Source organism: Rhincodon typus, chromosome 8, assembly GCF_021869965.1.
Source record: "Rhincodon typus isolate 14 chromosome 8, sRhiTyp1.1, whole genome shotgun sequence".
Taxonomy (NCBI): Eukaryota; Metazoa; Chordata; class Chondrichthyes; order Orectolobiformes; family Rhincodontidae; genus Rhincodon; species Rhincodon typus.
The window spans coordinates 11,886,909-11,906,121 of NC_063339.1; the positions used below are offsets into that span (position 1 = coordinate 11,886,909).

The window sequence follows — 19,213 nt, forward strand, 5'->3', positions numbered from 1 at the left end:
CCTGCAGTTTATGGTTATCTTCCTTTTATCAATTTTAATATCATTCGCAAACTTCTTGATCATAACCCGTGTAGTCAAGTCCAAATCAATAATATAAACTACTAACAAGGGCACCAGCACTAAGCCGAATCCCAATGGAAACAGGATTTCCAGTCCCAGAAACATCCCTCTATTATTCCCTGCTCCTGTCTCAGCCAATTTTGAATCCAATGAGCCACTTTGCCTTGGACGCCATGGGCTGTTATTTTCTTGACCAGTCTGTCATAACAGACCTTATCAGCCTTGCTAAAAAGGCATGCAGATTAGAAATACGTTATCCTGATCAACATATTAAGTAGCTTGGAACAGATTTGGTATTTTTTACAAAAAAAAAGTGAAAAATAACAACATGTAAAGCAGCTCTAAGCTTGTAGAGGTTCAGTACTACAGTTGCAGGGCAGAAATGACTCCATTTCAAAATATTAGTTAATAGAGCTCTATTCAAAGGCTTAGTCTCTGTGTGTGTACACCTTGAATGTTATTTGAGAATTATGTTAAATGTGAACTACACAATAACAAAGCTAGCTGCACCTAGAAGATACCCATTAATAAAATAGAATTAAGAGTAAGAAAATCTGTAGTTAATTGGATAACAGTTTGATTTACAGAAAAACACAGGTTCAACTTGCAATTCTGGTTCCACTTTCAACTGCCCCAGCCTCTGTTTAGGATAAAGAATGAATGGTATGAAGGAGGAAAGCCTGAGAGAGATGGTAAGATGTTTCTTAGTAACACTGGAAGAAATCTGGAACAAGTCCGGACATTCTCATTCAAGCAAAGCAAATTAAAAATTGGCAGATCCAAAACAAAAATAGCTCATTCAGCACACTGAGTCATGCTGATTCTTTGAAGAGCAGTTCAATTTAGTCTGGTATACAAACAACAATTATATATAAACTTACATCTACATCATCAATATCATTTTCATCCGAGAGGTTTGGTATCTCCACAGTTCCTTTATATTTAATTCCAGTTTTCGAAGTTCCTATAACAAAGATAAAGATTATTTAGTTCATAAAATTTCCACCTATATTACTATAAAGTCCAGCAGGTGATGGAGGGGAAATAAAATGAAGGAAGCTTAGCCAGGTTATTATTCATTTAATACGGATAAATGTATCAAGGTGAAAAAGCCAACATCCTATTTTTCCAAACTGAAAATATTTCTATTTTCCCCCAAAGTAGTTACTGCATCAGTTTCACACTACTTGAAATGGGAAGTCCAATTTATATGGAGTATTAGGTTAAATATTTTGTTTACATATACAAAAAAAAAGCACGGACATCAGAAGACACTTTCAGCAGACTGAGAAACTGAAAGTGTAACTTGCAGACCTGGTATAGAAAATGCTATTCAGGCCACAAAAATACCAGGGTCTGTTTTTTTTTGGTTAATTAACTGTACTGGAAAGCCTCATCTTCAAGTGCAATTTTAAAATCAATTGTGTTTTTGTAATTTTGACTCCATACTCAAATTCTCAGCTACACTTGTCAACTTGAAAGATAGGCTCGTTCATTTTTTCCAGCCACGCTTTTTATCATCTTCTCAGATCGTGCATCTTGCTTCAGTGGAACTTTGTATAACTGAACTGGTCATCTTCTCCCATCCATAAACTTGTTCCTGAAGGGTAATTGGATACTCAATGTTATGAAACAGACATCATTGGTAATTCTGCACAGGCAGATTGCAATGAACTCAGCGCTTGTGGCCAATTGATCAGCTTACAAACTTTAGCACATGTAGAACCATGCCCCAACATAAGCAATACCATGTTTGATGGCAACGGTTATAAGCACATAGAAATTTAAAATAATTTAAACTTGGATGCAATTTCAGCTATAAGCATTAGAAAGACAGCAACATTTTTGGGTTAAGACAATTTTAGTAACAAAAAAAAAAAAAAAAAACCAAGAAGGAAGTGTGCATCAGCACTGGGAAAGATACAATTCAGCTTTGGGCATTGAGGGGCAGTATTAAGCACCCCCACTGTCAGAGGCAAGTTTAAACTGTGTCCCCTGTAACATGTTTTTACAGGAAGAAATGGGCCTGCAATATAGATGAAAATACAGATCCCTTATCCTAATCTTCTAAATCATTCATTCAGCCCTCCACACACAAGACTTTTTGTGAAGATACTGTTCCGCAGATTCTTGTCATTTAATAACAACACGAAAGCATGGCTATTATTCAACAGCCACATTACCATAAATAAAATTGTGCCTTCATTGATATTCACACTCATTTCCATTTAAAGTCGTTGATGAGTGAGTAAGAATGAGATGCTGGCTGTTTCCTATCCTTTCAAAACTGTAATGCATTATCCTCATCACTGCCATGACCAAAGTCAGTTAACAGGTAAGACTCAAACTTTTCTGAACTGTATTACCTCACTACTCTTTGTAGATGAGATGAATCACTTTGGTCAAAGTCTCAAAATAAGTTCCTTTATACTCACCTATCCATGACATCTGGATGTTCCACTCAAAGAAGAAAATCAATTTTCCTTTTCTGTTGTTAATTGAAGCTTCACCATCAGTCTTGGTCACCTCTGTCACTTTGCACACTCCCTCTTCATCTTCTACATTGACTGCCAGCAACAGTGACTTAAGCTTATCTACGGACCAATTCGAGGCATCTCTTTCAGTCCTGTTGATGAATTTGAATGTCAACTTTATTTTCAACAGGTTAATGAGTCAAATCAGATTACAAGCTTCCACTGTACATGCTAGCTTTGAAGCTATCATCTTTCACCAAGTACAAGTGCAACATTTCCTAAATAAACACAATATCTCACCCTTCATAATGTTCAAGTACAGAAAGTACACACTTGATATCCTGAAAAACTACAATAACCTGTCAGTTTATACAAGTCATTTGATTGGGGCTAGTTGTAAAACGTAAGGCAAAATAGCCAATTTGCCCAGATCAAAAGTAGGGTCATGTGTTTGTAGTTTTACAGTTGCTATAAGCTCAAGCTAAAGAAAATTTTACAGAAATGAAATTGGCAAAATACTTTGACTCAAAGATATAGCTGTGTTTTAAATTGGTTTAATTTCACTATCTCTTTACCTTTTCTAAGTTAATGTCACTGTGGTCTTACCAGACCATGCAGCTGCTCTCTCATTAAAGAGAGCGATAACTGGTGACCCTTTAATCTAAGGGTCACCATGCCTCAGGTGAGGGGGAAGTTGGGTAGGAAAGCTGTTCATGGTAACCTCAGCCAGTGCAGGACTTGAATCCACACTGCTGACATGACTCTGCGTTGCAAACTAGCCATCCAGCCAACTGCGCTGACAGACTCCAGTAAGTAATACATATTAATTTTGCAGTTATTTTGAGTTTCATATATTTTGTTGTAACTTGTGCATTTAGTAACATCTTGCATTGGTACTCTGCAATCTTAACTTTAATACTCAATAAAGTAATAAAAAGGGAGATTCTTAAAAAAAAAAAAGCACTGATCTCCTGGAAGTAACTTCAGCTAATTTGTTATAGCATCAATAATTATTGTGCAGTCACATATGGCTCTTTTAGTTAAAGAATATTGGTAGGCTTTGGATCTTTTTTCCCTGAACTTTCAGATTTATCAGTTAGGACATTTGGAATTATGTGAAACCAGTGGGAGTTGATATTTCATACTCCTAACCAGGCATAAATGATTTCATTGGTGCCAAATTATTGCCACTAAACAGAAACACTGACATGTTCTTATAAAGTGATTACCAGGTCAGATGAACTACAGAGTAGAAAGTAATGTCATTAAGATGTCCATTACTTCTAAAGAAACATAGCATAAATTCGGCATACACTGTTCATCTAATCCGAAATTGAACACGTCCAGTGCATGCATTAGCAAGCCAATTAGAGTGCACACTGGTTAGTTGGCAAGCAAAGATTAAGAAGCAGAGATTCTTAGCAGCTTGGTGCACAAGAAAGGAATATAGTTCAGAAGAACTTCAGTCAACTGATGGAAGAAAAACACACACACCCAGTCAACCAGTATTGCAAGTTGGTATCCAGAGGTGGATCAACTAAACTACTACTGATTTTATGAAGCAAGCTTAGATTGAGAAATTTGTGAAAGCATTATTAAGACGACCCATTTCAGATCTTGTAACTTTGCAACTCAATCTATAACTGCAATTAACTTTAATTGTAAGACCCAAGTCAAAGTGTACTGCCAAACTCTTGGCAGTAGCAAGTGTGCACCTTCTGAAAGATGCACTATAGCCGTAAAGCTCCTTTGACATCACCTTACAAACACATGATCTACATCACTTAGAAAGGCAAGGGCAGCAGATGCATTGGAACTCCGTTAACTACAGATGGAACTCCAAAGTGTACATAATTCTGACATAGCAATGTTTTGCCGTTCCTTTGCTGTTGCTGGAACAAACTCCCCACTTACCAGCATCTTGGGTGTATGTACCTACTCTCTCCAAAAGAGATAGTTCAATATTAACCTCAAGCACAATTAAAGATAATTAGCTAGACATCTAAATACCATGAACGAATTTAAAACAAGTAAATGGAAGCAGGTTCGTAAAATAAAAATGCAGCCTCTGTGTTGCCATAAGCAGAGCATTGCTTAACTCAGCTTTATCATGATTTCAGCAAGTCTTAATCCATCTAAGGCAACAGTATTTTATTTTCCTCGTTAGACCTTTCCTTCTGCTTCAAACGCAAGCTAATTTAACTGTCTTTACCTTAAAATTCTCATGTGCAGTGTGTCAACTTACTTCAGTCGAATCAGAATCATACTATTGCTGAAAGAGTATGCTGCAAAGCCCTTCAACTTGCACTCACTAGGCCAAATGCAAGAATGCAGAATTTCTAAACGATGAAAATAATTCATGCTGCAGGAAGAAAGATTGCTGATAGGACGTGCAAGCTTGACCAGAAGTAGTGCAAATATCTATCCTGATCAGGATGCTGGCTTTGTGTAATACAGAGTGAATAAATAGTCCATCACAAAAAAAAAACCAGCCTCTTTCCACTGATTCTATCTCCACTTCCCTCTGCCTCAGGAAAACAGCCAACAGCCCTTCCCACCCCAGTTATATCTCTTCCACCAGGCAGATAATACAAAAGTTTGAAAACACTTACCAACAGATTTAAGAACAGCTTCTTCCCCAATATTACCAGAGTCATTAACAGACCTCTTACGTTAATCTTTCTCTGCACCTTCAACACTATATTCTGCATTCTGTTCTATTTCCCTGATATACTTATGTAAGGTATGATTTGTCTGGATAGCACACAAAACAATACTTCCCACTATATTGGTACATGTGACAATAATAAATCAAACTAAATTAAAATCAACAGGTCAAAAGGCTGTCACTTTTGGACCTGAATGTTGCCTGGTCCACCTCAAGTTACCCTGGAAAGGCAAGAACTCAAAATTTCAACAACACAAAAGACATTTCATGTTGCTGCCAGACCAAAAAAGATGTTCTGTTTAGCACACATAGCTGAGCAATGGTATACAGGTCATTAACTGATAAAATCAAACAGCATATTCCTTCATTAGATCAGACTCAACCAGCGCACGCTCGCAAAAATAAAGCCAAATCATAATAGATTGGTTAGTAAAGTTAGATCGCACGCATTCATCAAGAGCTAGCCAACTGGATACAAAATTTGCTCGATGGTACAAGACAGAGGGCTGTAGTAGAGTGTTATGTTTTGGACTGGAAGCCTGTGACCAGCAGTATTCTGCAGGGATCCATGCTGGTTCCACTGTTGATTGTCATTTACATAAACAATTTGGATGAGAACACAGGAAGCACGGTTAGTAAGTTTGCGGATGACACAAAAAATGGTGGTATAGTGGACAGTGATGAAGGTTATGTAAGAGCACAATGGGATCTTGATCAGTTGGGTCAATGGGCCGAAGAGTGGAAGATGGTGTTCCATTTAGATAAATGCAAAGTGCTGCATTTTGGTAAGACATAGGGCAGGACTTACACAGTTAATGGCAGGGCACTGGGGAGTGTTGTCAAACAGCAAAACCCAGGGGTTCAGGCACATAGCTCCTTGAAAATGGTGTCATAGATAGACAGGGTGGAGACAGTGCTCGGCACGCTTGCCTTCATTGCTCAGACCATTGAGTAAAGGAGTTGGGAATGACATGATGTGACTGTACAGGATATTAGAGGCCACTTCTGCTATAACATGTTCCAGCAACGTGAATTGGGCTATGACGTGACTGATGAATAGGGGAACACTGCTTCTAAAACACAATTCCATTGGTGCGCAGAGTGCATGTCAACATCACACAATCGTTTCACAGACTTTGTCCTAAGCATGTGCGATGTTAGCGCTGAAAGAGTCTCTGCACTGGCACCAGTGATCATTTCGCAGACTTTGTCGTGAAGCACTTTGGGAGAGGTACAGTACTCTGATTTTCATTTTTTTTGCAAACTCTGCCATGTTACACACAAAAATGTGAGGACAAAGCCATCCTCCCACTATTGGTGAGCTTTCCGAAAGCGTCAAAGTGGTATTTCTACCCTCAAACAATCTCTCTCCTTTAACCCATGGACTAGGGTGCAGTAGCAGCTTTTAAAGCTTATTATTTAAGGACGGAGACAGAGACGAAGACGAAGACGAAGGAGGAGGAAGGAGACCCTTCACTCCTACATTAACAACTGAGCAAACTCAAACCCTCCTCCCCCATCAAGTCATCTTGACCTTTTTCAAGGTAAGGTGTCAATTTAACTTTTATTTTATTATTAGATACAAAAAGGGCAACAACACACTGCAGCAACATGGAACTACGCCAAGAGGAGGAGGAATACCTCTTTCAAGTGTTCAAGGATAATGGATATCCAAAAAACTGGGTCAGGAGATGCCTACAGGAACAGCATCAGAAAGATTCTACACGCCCCGACACACTCATCACACTACCCTACATCAGGAACATGTCAGAACTCACCACAAGACTTCTATGACCGCTGGGCATCAGAGTGGCACACAAGCCCACATCAACCCTACAAGTGCTCACCCAAACTAAAGACCCACTCCCCACCATGGACAGGACCAATGTCATCTACAAGATTCCCTGCAGAAACACTATATCGGACAAACAGGAAGGGTACATGAACACCAACTGGCTACAAAAAGACATGACCAATACTCACTCATCTCAATCTACATGGACAAGGAGAACCACCACTTCAACTGGGACAACACCAAGATCCTGGGACAGGCTAGGCAGAGACAAGCATGAGAATTCCTGGAAGCATGGCACTCCACGAAGCATGCTATTAATAAACACATTGAACTCGACCCCATATACATTCCACTACGGAGGAAACCCAGAAGTGAGGCAATCCATTGCAACGGACCCCAGAGTTTAAAAACCAGGTGGGAAAACACACCGACGCTTCATCAGAGGCTGCACTGAGGATGTTACCAAGCATGCTATAGCGTGATTTTCTATAACGCGATGTTGCGCAGAACACAAACACTGCATTATAGTGGAACTGACTATTACAATTCTGGTCACTCTATAGGGAGGATATTGTTAAATTGGAATGGATGCAGAAAAGGCTTACAAGGATGTTACCAGAACTAGAAGGCTTGAGTTACAAGGAGAGGCTGGGACTTTTCCCCACTTAAGTGTAGGAGGTTGACAGCTGACCTTATAGACGTTTATAAAATGATGAGGGTATAGATAAGGTGAATAGAAAAGGTCTTTTTCCCTAGGGCAGGCGAGTTCAAAACTAGATGGCGGTGAGAGGGAAAAGATTTAAGAGGGACTCGGGGCGGGGGGGGGGGACAATGTTTTCACACAGTGGGGGGTAAAAGTGGCAGATGCAGATACGGTTGCAACATTTAAAAAAAGCAGGTACAGGACTCGGAAAGGTTTAGAGGGATATGGGCCAACTGCAGGAAAAATGAGACTAGCTTAGTTTTGGGAAATCTGATCTACATGGACGAGTTTAACCAAAGGACCCGTTTCCTTGCTGTATGACTATGACTAACTGGACAGCACTTTCAAAATAACTGACAACAGCACACTAAATACCAACTGGAAATAATCAGTTGAGTTCACAACATGGTCCATTTACATTTCCAAGAAATGACATTTCATATGCAACAATCTGTTCTCTGCAAACAGAACTAATATATTCAAGCCTCAAGAAACCTGTACTGCCCTGTTGCCTCTGCCATGGCAATACATCACAAACCATCATCAACTCACAAACCTTATGATCATTTGAAACCTGACAAACACATTTATTGCGACAAATTCAAGATGAAATTTTTGTTACATGCCTTGCCAGCAATATTCATGCTCTGTACTCTTAAATGAAACTGTACATAAAGTTGTTATGCTACAATTACACCTTTCTTAGAACAGTAATGTTTAATAAACTGATGAAGACTGAGGATAGAACAGGGCATTAAGATCAGCTCAAGAAGATTCTAACTAAAGAAAGAGCACAGTTTAATTCTGTGGTCTTGGGAGCTAAAGCTGCAATCAGCTTTTGTTTTCCCTCATTAAAAAGAAAATAAGCATCCCCTTTACTCACAATTAAGATGACATCTCTCAGAACATCCAATAAGATATAGTAGTTGAGACTGGCACCCATCAGTACCTTCAAGGTACCCACTCGGTCCATTTAGAGTGATATATACAGTTTACAAAAGACAAACAAACAAAGTACTGACATGCATCTTTCCCCATCCTAAGCTTAGCTCCATCTCAAAATGCCCCCATTACCCTTTTCCAAAGAGGAGGTCTAGTTCTTTATCCGTTCATCACAAGCAGGGGACACAAGCATGTCAAAGAAGATTTGATAGAACAGAATCAATAGCAAGCCATCAGATTCACTTAAAAATCAGATTCCTGGTGTTTCTTTCACTCATGTAATTTACTGTCAACTTTCCCTCCCACCACCACACCAAAAAAAAAACAATTTGCGCATCCCTAAATTTCTTCATACACAATGCCTCATTTCATATCTGCCAATGATATCCTTATCAACTAATACTGTTCAAGACATTTCCAATTTCACAACTGCCATAGTGTTGCTAACCAAACCAAATCACTGCCCATGAGAGGAAAAAAAAATAAACAAAACCCAAGATCATAAGGAAATTATCAGGAATATGCAAGCTTATAATAAAAAAAAGTACCAGAAACACTCCAACATGGGAACATCTGATCAAACCCCTGAACCATTATCTTCTTTCTCTCCACAAGACCATATGGCATGGGAGGAGACATAGGCCATTCAGCCAATTAAGCCTGCTCCACCATTCAAGGATGTATGATCTGATAATCCTCAACTCCACTTTTTCCTATAACCCTCGATTCCCAAACTAATTAAAAATCTCTCCAGCTCAATCTTGAACATAATGACCCATGCGTACAGTGGATTTACAGCAACTACAGTATTCTATTTTGAAATATGGATAGTTTATCTCCTCCTCAATATACATACTCATTCACATCATTTCCTGGCTCACTTCAAAACTAGGGCACTTACTAAAGTCACAAAAAGGTGAGAAAGGAAGCAATTAACAGTATAAACAAACCCAAGGAAGGTTATTTTACATCTATCTTGATTCTATTTAAAAACTGCATACAGTCCACTGCCAATTAAGTATACTTGTGAAACATTTCCATCTCCACTAATCTATTATGAAGGCAGCTGCAGGTTACTGTGAAGGACAAGATATGGCAGCACATCCAGAATCAGCCCTGAGAGTTTATCATTTCTGGCTTCAAAATTCAACCTTGTCCTACTTTTAAGAAACTGACAGAATACCAGACTTGGTTCTTCTATATGCCAGCTTGTGGTATTTAAAACCGCAAGATTATTAATCCAGAAACTCAGCTCATGTTCTGGAGACCAGGTTTGAATCCCACCGTGACAGATAGTGGAATTTGAATTGAATAAAAATATCTGTAATTAAGAATCTACTGATGACCGTGAATGAATGTCAACTGTTAGAAAAATCCATCAGGCTCACTCACAGCCACGTGTTGGATCAGAAACTGGCTAGCTGTAAGAAGACAGAGGGTAGTGGTTGATGGGAAATGTTCATCCTGGAGTTCAGTTACTAGTGGTGTACCTCAAGGATCTGTTTTGGGGCCACTGCTGTTTGTCATTTTTATAAATGACCTGGATGAGGGCGTAGAAGGATGGGTTAGTAAATTTGCAGATGACACCAAAGTCGGTGGAGTTGTGGATAGTGCGGAAGGATGTTGCAGGTTACAGAGGGACATAGATAACCTGCAGAGCTGGGCTGAGAGGTGGCAAATGGAGTTTAATGCGGAAAAGTGTGAGGTGATTCACTTTGGAAGGAGTAACAGGAATACAGAGTACTGGGCTAATGGTAAGATTCTTGGTAGTGTGGATGAGCAGAGAGATCTCGGTGTCCATGTGCATAGTTCCCTGAAAGTTGCCACCCAGGTTGATAGCATTGTTAAGAAGGCGTACGGTGTGTTAGGTTTTATTGGTAGAGGGATTGAGTTTCGGAGCCATGAGGTCACGTTGCAGCTGTACAAAACTCTGGTGCGGCCGCACTTGGAGTATTGCGTACAGTTCTGGTCGCCGCATTATAGGAAGGATGTGGAAGCATTGGAAAGGGTGCAGAGGAGATTTACCAGGATGTTGCCTGGTATGGAGGGAAGGTCTTATGAGGAAAGGCTGAGGGACTTGAGGCTGTTTTCGTCAGAGCGAAGAAGGTTAAGAGGTGACTTAATAGAGACATACAAGATGATCAGAGGATTAGATAGGGTGGACAGTGGGAGCCTTTTTCCTCGGATGGTGGTGGCTAGCACGAGGGGACATAGCTTTAAATTGAGGGGTGATAGATATAGGACAAATGTCAGAGGTAGGTTCTTTACTCAGAGTAGTAAGGGCGTGGAATGCCCTGCCTGCAAAAGTAGTAGACTCGCCAACTTTAAGGGCATTTAAATGGTCATTGGATAAACATATGGATGATAATGGAATAGTTTAGGTTAGATGGGCTTCAGATTGGTTTCACAGGTCGGCGCAACATCGAGGCCGAAGGGCCTGTACTGCGCTGTGATGTTCTATGTTGACTCTCATCTGTCCTCAAATAGCCTAGCAAGCCACTCACTCATATCAATCGCTATGAAGTCTCTATAAAGAAAAGAAACTGGATTGACCACCTAGCAGCAACCTAAGCATCAGAAAAGAATGACAGAAACAGCTGTTGGCCCTGCAAACTATTCCTTACTAACATCTGGCAGATAGTGCCCAAATTAGGAGAGCTGACTCACAGACTGGTCAAGCAACAGACTGATAATCAAATTCAAAGAATCATACCTTACAGTCAATGTCCCAAACTCCACCATCACCAGACATTTTCTTTCCCACCAGCAGAGGTGGCGGTACTGTGGCATACAGCGGCCGAGAAAAACTAAAATCAGGGTATCGGGGGCAAACTCTGGTTGGAGTTATACCTGGTTTCCTAGGCCCAACCATCTTCAGCTGCTTCATCTTGCCTCTATCATTAGGAGGAAATGGGGCTGTTCGCCAATTAGTGCACATTATTCAGCAGCGATTGCAACTCTTCAGATAATGAAGCAGCCCATATTAAAATGCAATAAGATCTGGACAATATCCAGGCTTGGGCTGACTAGTTACTGAATACCTCACTATCAACATCCTTTGGGTTTATCAATGACCAAAAACTTAACTGGACTCATCTTATAAATACAGCAGCTACGAGAACAGGTCAGAATCTACAATACAACAGGGAGCACCTCACCTTTGATTCCCCAAAGCCTGTTGGCCATCTAGAAGGCGCAAGTCAGGAGTGTGGTGGCATATGCCCCACTTGCCTAGATGAGTGCAGTCTGACACCATCCAGGACAAAGCAGCCCACGTGACTGGCACCATGTTCACTCCCCCATACCGACACTCGGTGGCAGCACTGCATACCATCCACGAGAAGCGTTGCAGAAATTCACAAAAAGTCCTTAAAAAGGACTTTCCAAACCCACAACCACTTCCAAGGACAAGGGCAAGGTCAACAGATGCATGCGATCACCGTCATCTGCAAGTTCCCTTTCAAGGAACTATATTACCATACCTTCAGTGTCACTGGGTCAAAATCCTGGCATTCTCTCCCTAAGGGCATCGTGTGCCGTCCTACAGCACATGGGCTACGATTCAGGAAAGCGGCTCACCAGTGTCTCGAGTGGCCAGCCCGGTGCACCGACATTCCATGCATGACGGAAAATAGTAATAGGTCTAGGCCATTCATAGGATCCTGGCGAATAGCAACTGCCATGTCCATAGACAACAAGGTGCAGGGCTGGATGAACACAGCAGGTCAAGCAGCATCATAGGAGCAGAGAGGCTGACGTTTCGGGCCTAGACTCTTCATCAGAAAAGGGGGGAGGGGAAGGGGGTTCTGAAATAAATTGGGAGAGAGTGGGAGGTGGATAGAAGATGGATAGAGGAGAGGTGTGTCCATAGGCATGCCTTTGCCCAGTACCCGTCAATGCCCCAACCGGTCGTCGGTCCGGCGGTCCATCCGTCCGTCCGTCCATCCATCCAAGCCTGAAACATACACAACGACTCTGCCTCCACAGCTCTCTGGAAGAACTGTCAACCCTCACAAAATTTCTCCTTATATCGGTCTGAAATTGGCACTCCTTTAGCCTGAGACTATGCCCTGTAATTGTAGGTTCTCCCATGGGGGCAAACATCCACTCAGCATTTACCCGTCAAGCCCCTTAGGAATCCTATATGTTATAATGCGATCCTCTCTCATTCTTCTAAACTCCGGTGAGAGGAGGCCCAACCTGCTTAATCTTGGCTGAAAGACAATCCCTCCACACTGGGGATCATCTACAGCACCGTTCCCTTATCTCCAATGGAATGATTTTTCCTTAAATAAAAAGGAAAAAAACTGCTCACAGTATTCCAGATATGATTTCACCAGCACCTGTACAGTTACTGTAAGGCTTCCCTACTCTTGAAACAAGGGCCATCATTCCTTTAGCCCTCCTGATTACCTACTGCACTTCTGTGCTAGCTTTCTGTTTCATGTACAAGTACGTGCAAGACCCTTGTGTTGCAGTTTTTCTCCATTTAAATAATATGTTCTCGTTCTCCATTTCAAAATAAGAAATATTCACATTATCCCACACTATGCTCCACTTACCAACTTTTTGCTCACTGCCTTAACTAATCAATATCTCTCTAAACCTCTATCTTGCTCAAAATTGCCCTTCCACCTATTTTTGTTTCTTCAGCAAATCCAGCTACAGTACATTTGCTTCTTTCCTCCAAGTGACTGACATACATTGCAAACAATGTGGTCCCAGCACTGATCCCTATAGAACTCCACTGGTCACAGATCACCACCCAAGAAAGACTCCCTTATTCCCACGCACTGTTTCCTGCATATTAGACAATTCACTATCGAATGCCAATATTTTACTTCCAACACAGTGAGTTCTTACCTACAACTTAACTTTTTGTGAGGTACCTTGTCGACACCTTCTCCAAACACAACACATCTCCCAGTTCCCCTCTATCCAACCCGGTTGACACTTCTTCAAAAAATTATATTAGCCAGACACAATTTCCTTTTCATGGAGTTATGTTGACTTTGCTTCATTATGATTCCCAAAATGTTTTACTATTACCTCCTTCATTGATTCAAACATTCCAATATTAAGCCCAAGTTTGTTGAAGATTTGACAAGTATTACTGAAGAAAGCTTGAACCAAACACATACAAAAACTTAATCCCTTACTAGCCATTGGGTTGTGGATGAAATGAGTGGGTGGTTGGAGTACTATGGAAGGAAGGCATGGGGAGGCGAGAAAATTTAGATTCCAATCTCACTCGTTATATTTAAGCAAAACGATGGCACAGAGCCCAGAAAGTTTTATATATAGAAAACACGACAGCTAGCAAAACAGTCCTCTACAGACTAGCAGAACTGTTAAATCAAATAAAATAAGCATTTTGTGACAAAGCATGTTGAACTTTGCCAAGTAAGGGTTTCTCCATTGGTCAGGAAGAAGCATTAAACCTGAAGGAATTAAACAGCTATACACATTATATGTTGGAACAAAAAAGGTGAACGATAGTGGAGAGAAAAAGGGTGAAGAATAGGGAGTAAGGGGTAAAGAAAAAGCGGGGAGATAGGGAGCGAAAAGTGGGGCGGGGGGGGGAAAGGAAGAAGAAAGAATAGGGAGCAAGGGAGAAAAGGGGGAAGAATAGGGAGTATGGGAGAGAAGAGGATAAATAGGGCGCAGAGGAGGGAAACGGAAGATTAAGAATAGCAAGAGAACAAGAGACAGATATGGAGCGAAGGAGGAACAAAGATAGAGAGAGAGAGAAAGAGGCAGAAGAGGGGGTTAGTAGCATCCTTACCAATGCCAGTTATTGACATTAGTGGCATCGGCCCGCTCCTCCACGATCCATCGCGGGTCTCCCTGTCCCCACTTGGCCATAGTGACAGGTCAGGGCGGCTGGGGAAGGTGGCAAACGAGACAAATGAATTAAACCGGCGGCGGCGAGGACTCCAATATCGCAGCTACAGAAAGACCAGCAGATGGTATTTCAAGTCAGATTTTGGGGGAATGTGGCAAAATAAGAATGAAAGTGTGGTGATGTGGGCGGGGGTTTAAGAATGCGAATCAACAAACAGCCCAAGGCCACAGGTTACAAATCCCAGCCAAAGAGACTCCTCTTTGCCAAAACGTCCCGCAACCCCTCTCCCCGAGTCTTTATCCGGTCGCCGTCAGAACATGCTAGAAAGCCGTGACGTCAACGGCGCCGGTTGGGTAGGCGGGTCCCTACTCCCCTCCCTTTATCCGCACTGCAAACTGCTCGCCAATGACGCCAACACCACTTCCGCCCCGCAGTGCCCTTCGCCCACGCACCCACTATTCTCATGATGCCAACATACATCCACCCCGCATTCCCACCCTCTTCCAACCCCCACATGGTCATGACGCCGACACATTCATTCCCTCACTGCCATGCTCACCTCTTAATTGTCTTGACGCTAACGCACTTCCGCCCCGCTCCTTCCCAGACGCCCTGCATTCCGCTTGCCCCTGCGGGACGTTTGTCGTTTTATTGAATGTTCACATGGTTCTTTTCCCTTTATTGTCTGTTTTAATCGGTTAGCTGAAATAATATATAAAATTTAACTTTTTTTGTTCTAAATTGTCTGATCCGTGATCGTAATCGCTGGCTGTGTTCGTTTTATTTTTGATCCGTGGACTGTCGGCTGTTTTAGAAAATGCTAGAAGAATGGACGTCATCATGTGGAACTTTCTGGATAGTTAGTTTCCGGAAGAAGCTCCTCATGAGGCTGTAATTGGGTATTCGTTGTGATTTAGCAAGTCCATTGTATTCAGCTCCTCATAGAGTCTTTACGGCATGGAACGAGGCCCTTCAGCCCACCGTGCGCGCCAGCCTTCAAACAAGCAAGGGTTAGAATAGACAGGCTTTATTGGAAATACTCTGCATTTCTACATCGATTGTGTGGGGTAGACATTGACTACTTTGGTATCGAGAAATAATTCAGATATCTACGGATTCTGTATTCAGTATATAATGATGGGAAACCTAGTCATTTAGTCGTCTCATTTGAAGCTGATTCATTAAAAAAAAGCATATTTTCATTGAAACAATCCAAAACAGAAATTGTTGGAGACACTTTGCAGGTGTGGAGAGGAACAAAGAAAATTACAGCACAGGAACAGGCCCTTCGGCCCTCCAAGCCTATGACGATCCAGATCCTTTATCTAAACCTGTCACTTATTTTTCAAGGATCTGTTTCCCTCTGCCCCCGCCCATTCATGTATCTGTCTAGATACATCTTAAATGACGCTATTGTGCCCAGCTCTACCACCTCTGCTGGCAACGCGTTCCAGGCACCCACCACCCTCTGCGTAAAGAACTTTCCACGCATATCTCCCTTAAACTTTGCCCCTCTTACCTTGAAATCGTGACCCCTAGTAAGTGAGGGTGCTATCCTCTCATGATTTTGTAGACCTCAATCAGGTCCCCCCTCAACCTCCGTTTTTCTAATGTAAATAATCCTAATCTACTCAACCTCTCTTCATAGCTAGCGCCCTCCATACCAGGCAACATCCTGGTGAACCTCTTCTGCACCCTCTCCAAAGCATCCACATCCTTTTGGTAATGTGGCAACCAGAACTGTACGCAGTATTCCAAATGTGGTCGAACCAAAGTCCTATACAACTGCAACATGACCTGCCAACTCTTGTACTCAATACCCTGTCCGATGAATGAAAGCATGCCGTATGCCTTCTTGACCACTCTATCGACCTGCGTTGCCACCTTCAGGGTACAATGGACCTGAACACCCAGGTTTCTCTGTGCATCAATTTTCCCCAGGGCTTTTCCATTTACCGTATGAATTGGAAGAGAGTTGTAAACACAGTCCATCATGTAAACCACATCAGAGACAGTAGGAACTGCCCATGCTGGAGTCTGAGATAACAAGGTGTGGAGCTGGATGAACACAGCAGGCCAGGCAGCATCAGAGGAGCAGGAAAGCTCGTTTCGGGTCTGGACCCTTCTTCAGAAATGGGGGAGGGGAAGAGGGATCTGAAATAAATGGGGGGGGAGACAATAATAGAAGGCGGTAGAGGAGCAGATAGGTGGAGAGATGACGGACAGGTCAAGGAGGCGGGGATGAAGCCAGTACAGGTGAGTGTAGGTAGGGAGTTGGGATGGGGTTGGTCAGTGTGGAGGGAGGGAAGATGGACAGGTCAAGGAGGTGGGGATGAGAGGGGCTGGTTTTGGGATGAGTTCGGGGTTGGGGAGATTTTGAAGCTTGTAAAGTCCACATTGTAAACCACATCCATTGACTCCTATACTTCCCGCTGCCTTGGGAAAGTAACCAAAATAATCAAAGACCCTTCCCATCCCATTACACTCTCTTCCACCCTCTTCAGTCGGTCAGAAGATATAAAGTTACAATACGTGTACAAATAGATTCAAGAACAGCATCTTCCACGCTGTTATCAGAGTTTTGAATTGACCTTTCAAATGTGAATTCTGATCTCTCTCTCTGCAGCTGTAACGTAGTGTTCTGTACTCTGTTCTGCTACCCTGATACACTTTGCACGGTACGATCTGCCAGAATAGCATGCAAAACAGCACTTTTCACTGTATCTCGGTACATGTGACAACAATAAATCAGCAGTCAATCCCAGGAATCATTCTGGTAAATATTCTTTGCACTCGATCTATATCTGTAACATGCCTCCTTTGATAAGGAGACCAAAGCTGCCCACAATACTCTTAAGTGTGGTGTCACCAAGGTCCTATACAATTGCAGTGAGACATCACTGCTTCTGTACTCAAATACTCAATGAAAGCCAACGTACAATTTGCCTCCTCATCACCTACTGCACCTGAATGTTTACTTCGTGACTAGTTTGGAAGGACACTCTGGTCTTGTTGCACGTCCCCCTTTCCTAATCTATCACCATTCAGATAATATGCCAAAGTATTTTTACCTTACATTTATCCACATTATACTACAGCTGAATTTTTCCACTCATTCAGTTTGTCCAAATCACACCGAAGCATCTTTGCATCCTCTTCACAGCTCACCCTCCCACCCAACTTTCTGTCATTATATATTTGGAGTTATTACGTTTAGTTCCCTCATCTAAATCATTGACATATTGTGAATAGTTGGCACCTAAGCCTAGATCCCTGCAGTATCCCACTGGTCCCTGGCTGCCACTCAGAAAATGACTGATTTATTCTTAGTTTTTGTTTCCTGTTTGCCAGACTGCTGTCTATCCATGTCATTACATTAACCCAATCTCATGCGCTTAATTTTTACATGCTAATCTCTTAAATTGGACCTTATCAGATGCGTTCTGAAAGTCCAAGTCAACTACATCCACCCAATAATCAACCGTGAATCTTTGAAAAATTCTAGTAGATTTGGCAAGCATGATTTCCCTTTCATAAATCCACAACTGTCCCTGTCATTGTTTTCCAAGTGCTCTGCTATTAAATCTTTTATAATGGACGTGAGCATTTTCCTGATTATTGATGTCAGGCTGACCATTCTATAATTCCCTGTTTTCCTTCTACCTCCTTTTTAAATAATGGAGTTACATTGGCTGCCCTCCAATCCATAGGAACTGTTCCAGAGCCTAGAGAATCTTCAGATGATCAGCAAAGCATCCTCTATTTCTAGGGCCAATTCCTGAGTACTCTGTATTGTAGATTGTTGGGCTCAGTGGATTTGTTTGCCTTTATTCCCATAAATTTCCTCAACACCATTTACCTACTAATACAGGTTTCCTTTAGTTCCTCTCTCTCACTAGATTATGTGTTCCCAATGTTTTTGTAACATTATTTGTGTCCTCCTTTGTGAAGTAGGAAACAAGTTATGTATTTGATTGTTCTGCCATTTCTTTGTTCCCTATTATAACTTCCCCTGTTTCTGATAGGAAGGGATCTACATTTGTCTTCACTAATCTTGTTCTCTTCACAAACTGCTGGAAGCTTTTACATTCAGTTTGATTGTTCCCTGCAAGTTTACTCTTGCACTCTATTTTTCCTTTCTTAATCAATCCCTTTGTCCTCTTTGCTGAAATCTAAACTGCTCAAGGCTGAAAGATACATTTTTTTGTGTGTCATGGAAGTAAGGAAAATGGAAAGTTGCAGTAAAATATCAGCATAACTTTATTGGATAACAAAGTAGTCTTTAGTGCCTACTACTATTTCTTACATTCTTATGTTAGTACATTATAAAATGTTGGCATAACTTCCTTGTTTTTGTACTACATGCCTATGATTTCAACAAGGCAGAGATTCTGTACTCATTTTTAGCAATGTTGTCCTGCTTCCTTCAAGGTTTTGCGTCTGTACGGGATAAACCCAGGTCCATTTGTTCCTATACCCCATTTAAAATTGTGCTATAGATTGATTACAGCATTCGGAGGCCATTCGATCAAGTTTATGTCACTGACTGCAAGGACAATTCGTCCCACTACCCTTTCCCCACATCCGTCAAAAACTTTCTCTTTGGATGCTTATCAATTGGTTTTTGAAAGTTGCAGACAGATCTGTCTCAACTACACTATCAGGCAGTGCATTCCAGAATCTAACAATCTGCCATGCAAAAGGATTTTTTTACATCGAGGACGCA

At 41.6% G+C, this 19,213-nt stretch overlaps 1 protein-coding gene and 1 long non-coding RNA gene across 3 annotated transcripts in view; both read right to left on the reverse strand.

Moving 5' to 3' along the window:
• The window catches only part of ahsa1b (AHA1, activator of heat shock protein ATPase homolog 1b), a 34,390-nt gene extending 19,566 nt beyond the window's left edge, over nt 1–14,824 (reverse strand). Inside the window, exons 1-3 of one of the 2 annotated variants that reach the window (XM_048599815.1) lie at nt 14,428–14,824; nt 2,496–2,686; nt 942–1,024 (exon numbers count right to left, since the gene is read on the reverse strand). In XM_048599815.1, coding sequence (XP_048455772.1) covers nt 942–1,024; nt 2,496–2,686; nt 14,428–14,507 — 354 coding nt within the window. In that variant the 5' untranslated portion in view covers nt 14,508–14,824. Of the gene's footprint in view, nt 1–941; nt 1,025–1,509; nt 1,802–2,495; nt 2,687–14,427 lie in introns of those variants that run through there. The other variant, XM_048599816.1, reaches the window with a different exon arrangement.
• A 229-nt stretch (nt 14,825–15,053) lies between these two features.
• Nucleotides 15,054–19,213, reverse strand: part of LOC125483663 — a 13,473-nt gene continuing 9,313 nt past the window's right edge. The window contains exon 3 of the long non-coding RNA XR_007262605.1: nt 15,054–15,481. This is a non-coding gene — a long non-coding RNA (uncharacterized LOC125483663). The remainder of the gene's footprint in view (nt 15,482–19,213) is intronic.